Genomic DNA, 8,037 nt, shown 5'->3' on the forward strand with positions numbered 1-8,037 from the left:
TATTCAGTCACCTATGCCAAATCCTCAAGACAAAATTCAAACCCATCATTCAAGCCCCCAGTTCCTTTGAAAAGCTTTTCTTTTCTGCTTACAACACTCTTACCTCAGAACCCCGGAGAGATTGCCATGTCAATCTTAATGGTTTGCCCCCCTTCAAATTGTATTTTCAACTGTATACTCAATCTTTTGATTTTTCCATCAAATATTTCCTCCGTACATGAGAAAAAAAGTTTAAAATATAAATTTTAGTGAAAAATATTGTGGTACCAAATGCCGTGTCCTGCAGGAATCAATTTTTAAAAACATATTAGAGGGGCTGATTTTTTTTTTAAGGTGGAGGGAAAGACTAAATCACAGAAAAAAACTAAACAGCAAAATCATAGGGGGTTTTAAATTATCTTTTAATCACTTAGTTAAATTTGTGAGTTTTCCATAAATTACATGTTGGTTTTATAGCAGAAAAATAACAACAGCAGCTAAATGATCTTGTTCTCTCCCTGCCTATTCTGAGTCATCACTTCACAGCAGGATTATTGTGCTTTCTCCTGTTAATCTTCCTTCCTCATCTCTCCCAAATTCAACCCATTTTGCTCATGTTTACAGGCACACTCTTCTTAAAATGAAATTTATCATGTAGAGATGAAATTGGCATTTCAATACCTCCTGAATTTAGGCTTTTCAAAGCTTTTTTCAGGTGCTCCAAAATCTGGTTCACTTATTTTATCCAAAATATCACTTGCTATCTGTTAAATTACACTTTCTATTGTAATCAGATCAGCTTCTTCACAGCTATTTTACCTTTCCTTGACAGTATGAGATTAGACTTTGTATATCATCTGTATTTTTAATAGATACTAACTGAATGATAATCTCAATCTGCCCAAATTGTATTCATTCTTTATGGGTTGACTCAAATCCAGCTGCTCCATCACAGAAGTGTTTTCCTGCAACTTCCCTTAAAATGTTAATTAAACCTCTGTATCTTATATACCTCTTGATTATTTTTTTCTATCCTGTTCAGTTATATTCTCAACTTTATTATAAATTCTGCATTACATAGCTTTTCACTTCCATCATCCAGTCCTTCATTAGTGACTTCTATGGCATTAAGCACATAGCAAATGACAGTAAATGCCTACTGGTTAATAATTTATTACCTAATTGTTCAAGTTCTTATCTCCCACATACATTAAGCAACTTCCCCAAGATCTTCTCCCGGATTTGTCGAGTCTTTACACAGCACACAATGGGGTTCATAAAGGGAGGCACCAACAAGAACATATCTGCAATAAGGATCACAACAAGAGGGCTTTTGTGCTTGGCAAAGCGATGCATGGCAGCCAGGGTGATGATGGGCACATAGAAGGTGAGCACAGCACAGATGTGGGAGACACAGGTATTTAGAGCCTTAAGCCTCTCTGCCAAAGATGCAATACTGAGTATAGTCTTCAAGATCAGCACATAAGACAAAACAATCAGTGCCAAGTCCAGCATAGTACAGAGAGCAACGAAGAAGCCATAGATGACATTGGTCTTGTTGTCAGAGCAGGCCAGCTTCATGGTATCCTGATGAAGACAGTATGAGTGAGAAAGAAGATTCTTTTGACAATATTTTAATCTCCTTAGGGTGAAGGGAAATGGAATCACTAAGAGAATGCTTCTAATGGCTGAAATAAGTCCCATTTTAGCAACCCTGTTGCTAGTGAGGATAGAACTGTATCTTAAGGGATTGTGAATGGCAAGAAAGCGGTCCAAAGACATAATTAGAAGTACTGAGGATTCCATGACAGTGAATCCATGAATGAAGAATTCTTGAGCAAAGCAGGCATTAGGTGAAATTCCCATGGCATTGAACAAGAAGATCCTCAACATGGTAAGAAGGGAGGAGAGGGACAGGCCCATGTCAGAGACAGCCAACATGGCAAGGAAATAATACATGGGCTCATGAAGTGAGGGCTCTGTCTTTACGATAAAGAGAATGGTGCAGTTGCCCATGATGGCAACCAGGTACATGAGGCAAATGGGGATGGAGAACCAAATGTGGGCATGTTCCAGTCCTGGGATCCCAATCAGAAGGAAAAGTTTGACTTCGGAATTATTGAGAACAGACATAATGAGGGAGATATGAGCTCGTTAGCCGGATCTGAAACCATATAAATGAAAAGCAGTCATGCTTTTGGCTAAAACTCAGTTTTGTGGGGATAAGGCGTTCATTCCTATACTATACTCAAAAGCATATTTGGCTGCTAATCAACTGCACTCTTCAAACTTTACCAGAAGTCCTTAAACAAGTTCATATTCTCCAGCATGGTAAATTCACTTCTAACAACTTGTCCTAAGTTGGTGACTTTTTAGGAATTTTTTTTTTTTTTTTTTTAGAGAGAGTTTTGTTCTTATTGCCCAGGCTGGAGTGCAATGGTGCGATCTCAGCTCACTGCAACCTCCACCTCCCGGGTTCAAGTGATTCTCCTGCCTCAGCCTCCCAAGTAGCTGGGATTACAGGTGTGCACCACCACCAGCACGCCTAGCTAATTTTTGTATTCCTAGTAGAGATGGGTTTTCCCCATGTTGGCCAGGCTGGTCTTGAACTCCTGACCTCGGGTGATCCACCTGCCTTGGCCTCCCAAAGTGCTGGGATTACAGGTGTGAACCACTGCACCTGGCCCTACTTTTTAAGATGTTTAACCAAATATATAAAACATATCAAAATGGAGCTGCTTTGAATCAGTAAAAAGATGCTTAGAATCTTTTCCACTCCTTTTTCCATACAGTCTTCAGCAGTACCCATGTTGGCTTTAAAATAAAATCTCTGAGCTGTATGTAGAAAGTTTGAAAGAAATAGTCTAAGAAAATAATCAGATCACTGCAAGTATTTGGAAAACATTAAATCATTAGATGTTATAAACACATTTATAGACTAATTTACCTCTTATGAGGTAGGTACTTATGCACATTTTATACATGAGTAAATATACATGTTACATCAAGTGTTATATAAAAATAAACAATGATTTCTGTTCAAACACATTTGCCCTTTCATTTGATTTTAAATTATTTAACTTATTTGGGCATTATTTTAAATCTGTAAAATGAATACAATCTTGGTAGGTTTTGATATTTATAGGTATTTATGAAGTTCTTAACAGAGATCTAGGTTCACAAACCACAAACAAGTATCTGTAAATATTAGCATTGATTACACAGTAGTTTCCAATAGAGCATGCTGGAGAAATGGAGCAGTGGATAAATACTTTGGAGTTATGTATTCTTATTTCTTCATGTACACATTCATGTATTAAATGTGACACTTCCTAGTTTAAACACTTATGGTTCACACTTCAGGCTATCATTTTATTTCAAGAAACAATCTGAAGCTATACAGTAGTATTGTGTTCATGTTAATCTTATCCATCTTGATTGGATTATTTTATCTCATATCTCTGTATTTAATTAGTCATAGAAATTAGTCAAATAAATGCATACAAATAAATGCTAAATGAAAAAATTCCAAACCACCCAATTTCTGTTTGAAGTGAAGCATTAAACTTTTGCCTACATAATAAACTGAACCTGATTTTATTTTAGAGTCTCTTTTAAAAACCATACAAGTTTACTTTCAGAAGTAAAATATGCAATCTTGCAACTTATCATCAAGTTTTTGGCCTTCAAGATAAACAGGTCAAAATTGGTAAAACTATCAGAGAAACACAAATCTCTAAGATAATCATCATAAACTCCCCCTATATTTAATAAGCTTCCTTAGTAAATGCATAAATTAAAATTATGAAATTAATAATTTTAATTAAAAATAACAAAAATACAAAAGGTGAAGGTAGAGCCAATGGAAGGCTAGAGAGAAGACAAGCTATCCTCACTCCAGAATTTTTTAAACTTCAACTTGCAAGAGAAAAAAGTCATCAACCTTCAGTGGAAAACATAGGGGACACCGGAAATTGATTGAGCTCCTTTATATGGAAGCTTAACTGTGAATTCATATTGTATTTTGTGATTTTTTTAGAGGATAATAAAAAAAAGTACACAGTAAATAACAAGCAGCCTTGAGCCAATATATTTTACTTTTGCTAGGTACTATCTACTAAGAGACATTTTGGCAACTTGTGAATAGCTCTGCATCTTCCACATGGAAAAAGGCCTTGAACAGTTTGAGCATGACTCAATCTCCCACCATGGTAGTGAACCTAATGCAAAACCCAGGGTAAGTATATTGTGGAGATGGTAGCAGATTGTGAGATGTCATTAAAAGCATTCTCCTGTTATTTGTTGGACTGTGTTTTCTTAGCAAATTCAATTCTGATCCCTCGCCGGTAGTCATAAGATAAGTTCTCATCTGTAAAAGCACTTAACTCTTATTCCTTTTTATTTTCGTCTATTGCTGAGGGATATTGACTCAGGTATTTCAGGGAATGCATCTCTAGTGCATTTTTTATTATGGAAGATTCTGCAGTGTTTTATAACGTACTACTTTCATGTAACCCTACCCTACCAAACTCCATTACTACCATGCACATTGACTACTCCGTGTTAAAAAGTATAAAAAGGTTTTATTTATCCCCATGTATCTGTCTTCAACATGACATGTGGAATATAAAAGGCTCTCAGTAAATATGTAAAGAACGAATGTGAATGGAAGAAATATAAAATATGTAGAATCATTTCTTAGCACTTTCTCCCATTTTTTCCTCTGGCAACAACTAAGGGATATTGATGTCCATTCCTTTCACTCACATTTTAAGTGGTAAACTCATTCTTACACAGAGCATGCATTTGGATGTGGATGAACTTCAGAAGAGATATCTCATCAAGGCTGTTTATTCAGAAGTACTGACATGATAGGTGGTATCTGAAACCAAAGAGTAAATGAAATCATACAGTAAAAATGTACATAATACAAAATTTAAAACTCATAGAACCCGGAGGAGCAATAAGATTGTTGAGAGGATCTTACAAAGGAATATTCAGAGAGGTGGAATATATAGAGGTGGAATACACAGAGATGTGGAATATAGTAGATGCCAAAAGAAGAGAATGTTTCAAGGAAGGCAGTCCTCAGGTAAAATATTTCCAAGACCACTTAGAATTGCTATTCTTTAAGGCAAAAATCAGTTATCAAGCTAATGCACAAACAGCTTGGTATAAATCTCAGCGTGGCAATTAACCCTATGTGAATCTGGGAAAGTTGCTTAAGCAGATGTTTGCTCTTCTGTGAAATGTTGTAAACAACGGTACCTACCTCAGAGTTATGTTAGACTATCTGATAGTCTCTAACATAATGAAGATAATCAGTAAATACCAGAGAGGAATAACTACTTCAACAAAATTTTCCTAGCCATTTTCCTTCCAGACATCAAGTCCTAAATTGGACAAGAGTAATTTGTATTTTCTTAATTGACAATAAGGCTTGCCTTTATTTGTCATATTATTAAGTAAATAAGTCCCTACTGATATTAGGGTATTAGAAAAACACTCCAATATTTAATCTTCCTATTTAACCCTCAGACCATAATATATTCACTCTTCATGCATGCACACACTGAAGCCACCTACTCTTCCTCCCCATAGACATGTATTTACATATAAGCTATTTAACAAACCTTGGATTTAGGTTTCCAGAAGGATTTACAGCTCCTTAAACTTATCAGAACCAGTTGCTCAGTAAGTTCCTGAAGGATAAAAGCAAGAATTCTCCACTTTCACCTCCACTTTATCTAGAGGTACATACTTCTCTTTTCCTCAGGTGACTAGACCCTTGAGAGTAATCAAGCTTACACAGAAAGGCTTAGGCCTGGGGCTGGTACATTAACTTTGTATTCATTGTACCTTAACAGGAACTAGAGGCAAATTGTGAGGCAAACTACAGGGAGACTACTCATCTGAAAGGTAAACAGTTGAAGCTGAAGAAGCTTGACACGTGGGATTTGTAGAGGTTGGGAAATATAGTTAAAATAACATGTTATCTATAATCAAAACAGTTTAGGTCCAATTCTAAGTCAAACCAATTAAACGTTCTTCATCTCAGCTTAATCATCCACAAAATGGAGATAGTAATATATAAGTATCAAATATTTATAAAAGCACTTTACAAACTATAAAATTGTTTATAATAATTCCACTTATTTGTATGATCCATTTTTGGCAAAAGATTAACATTGAAATAGATACAGTCTGTCATACTCTTTTAGATTTTTAAACCAGTGTCTCAAAATTACATGCCTCCCACATTATATATTGCATTCACTAGAACCATCTGAGGGATATCCTGTGTTTTATTCACATATTTCTATTTTGTATGTCAGTTCCATCATGGTTTAAATTAAATAATAATTATTTAAGGCCATGAAACAATATAAAAATGTGAAGACAATTTAAGTAAAAAAATGTATAAAATAAGGATATACATTTAACTGTTTTAAGTATTTCTTAAAGTATATTTCTAAGTTAAAAAGAAAAACTTTGGTTAAAATAATGGAAAGTCTTACATTAATAATAAAATAATTTTAATTAATACAATTTAATGGAATAATAATATAAAAGACATAACCTGGCTCAAATACAAAATACATATATCTGTGAATAAGAAATGAATAGAAATTTAAAACAATGAGCAGGGATAAGCCTACTCATTGCTAATTCTCATGTCTGGAGAAGACGATCAACTCCCATAAGATAAATGAGATTAAATATTCTCAATGTTAGGTCAAGTTATCTGAAGCAAATTGACTTATTAAATGTCACTGGGCTATTCTAGCAGATGCATTTGATACCCACCTTATTATCTTGGGACTTAACATTTTATTATAAGTTGCTGATTGGAAGAAAATATTTGCAAAAGACACAAGAATTCTTGAAACTCAATAAGAAAACAAACAACACAACTAAAAAGTGTGTCAAACAATAGCAAAGACATGAAACCAACCCAGGTGCCAACAGAAAGTTGGATAAAGAAAATGTGATACATGTACACCACGGAATACTACACAGCCATAAAAAAGAACAAAATCGTGTCCTCTAGAGCAACATGGATACATCTGGAAGCCATTATCCTAAGCAAATTAACACAGCAACAGAAAACCAAATACTGTGTTCTCACTTATAAGTGGGAGCTAAATACTAGGTACATATGGACATAAAAATGAGAATGATAGACACTAGGGAATGTAAGGAAGGAGGGAACAGTGGGACAAGGATTGAAAAACTACCTATTGTGTGCTATGGTCATCTGGGTGACAGATTTATCGGTACTCCAAACCTCAGCATCACACAATATACCTTTGTAACAAACCTGTACATCTACCCTTTGATTGCAAAATAAAAGTTGAAAAGAAAAAAATTTGTCAAAGATTTTAACAGAAACCTCAATGGAGAAGATAGATAGATGGCAAAATAAACATATGAAAGAATGTTGCAGATCATGTATCAGGGAAATGCAAATAAAAATAATAATAAGATACCACTACACACCTATCAGAATGACCAAACTTAAGAATGTTGACAACACCAAATTCTGGTGAGGATGTGGAGCAACAAGAGCTCTAATTCATCAATCATAGGAATGGAAAATGTCACAGTCATTTTAGAAGACAATTTTGCAGTTTCTTTATACAAGTTCTTACATACAATCCAGAAAATTTGTTCCTTAATATTTACCTAAAGGAGCTGAAAATGTATTTCTAGAGAAAACCCTAGACATAGACTTCTATAGCAGCTTTATTCACACTGGCCAAGACCTGGAAACATCCAAAATATCCTTCAGCAGGTGAATGAATAAACTGTGCTACATCCAGACAATGAGATAGCATTAATTGCCAAAAAGAAATGAGCTATCAACCCATGAATAGACATCCAGGGAATTTAAAAATTGAAATTTAAAAATTCCAAAATTTAAAAATTAAATTTTTTAAATTTAATTTTTTAAAATTTAAAATTTAATTTTTAATTAATTAAAAATTAATTTTTTAAATTTAATTTAAAAATTAAAATTTAATTTTTTAATTTAATTGAAAATTAAAATTTAATTTT

General features: G+C 34.2%; 1 protein-coding gene across 1 annotated transcript; it reads right to left on the bottom strand.

Moving 5' to 3' along the window:
* Positions 1 to 5,674, bottom strand: LOC100446987 (olfactory receptor 51A7). The gene is made up of 2 exons (XM_002822143.3): positions 5,613 to 5,674; positions 1 to 2,143 (listed from the first exon to the last, which is right to left on the bottom strand). Exon 2 carries the CDS (start codon positions 2,110 to 2,112, stop codon positions 1,174 to 1,176), a length of 939 nt encoding a protein of 312 aa, XP_002822189.2. The 5' UTR covers positions 2,113 to 2,143; positions 5,613 to 5,674; the 3' UTR covers positions 1 to 1,173.
* Between the last annotated feature and the right edge of the window lie 2,363 nt (positions 5,675 to 8,037).

This window comes from Pongo abelii, chromosome 9, assembly GCF_028885655.2.
Source record: "Pongo abelii isolate AG06213 chromosome 9, NHGRI_mPonAbe1-v2.0_pri, whole genome shotgun sequence".
Lineage (NCBI taxonomy): Eukaryota > Metazoa > Chordata > Mammalia > Primates > Hominidae > Pongo > Pongo abelii.

What these genes read in the sequence shown, in the direction of transcription:
- LOC100446987 (XM_002822143.3), bottom strand. Translation starts at nt 2,112, where the DNA reads ATGTCTGTTCTCAATAATTCCGAAGTCAAACTTTTCCTTCTGATTGGG.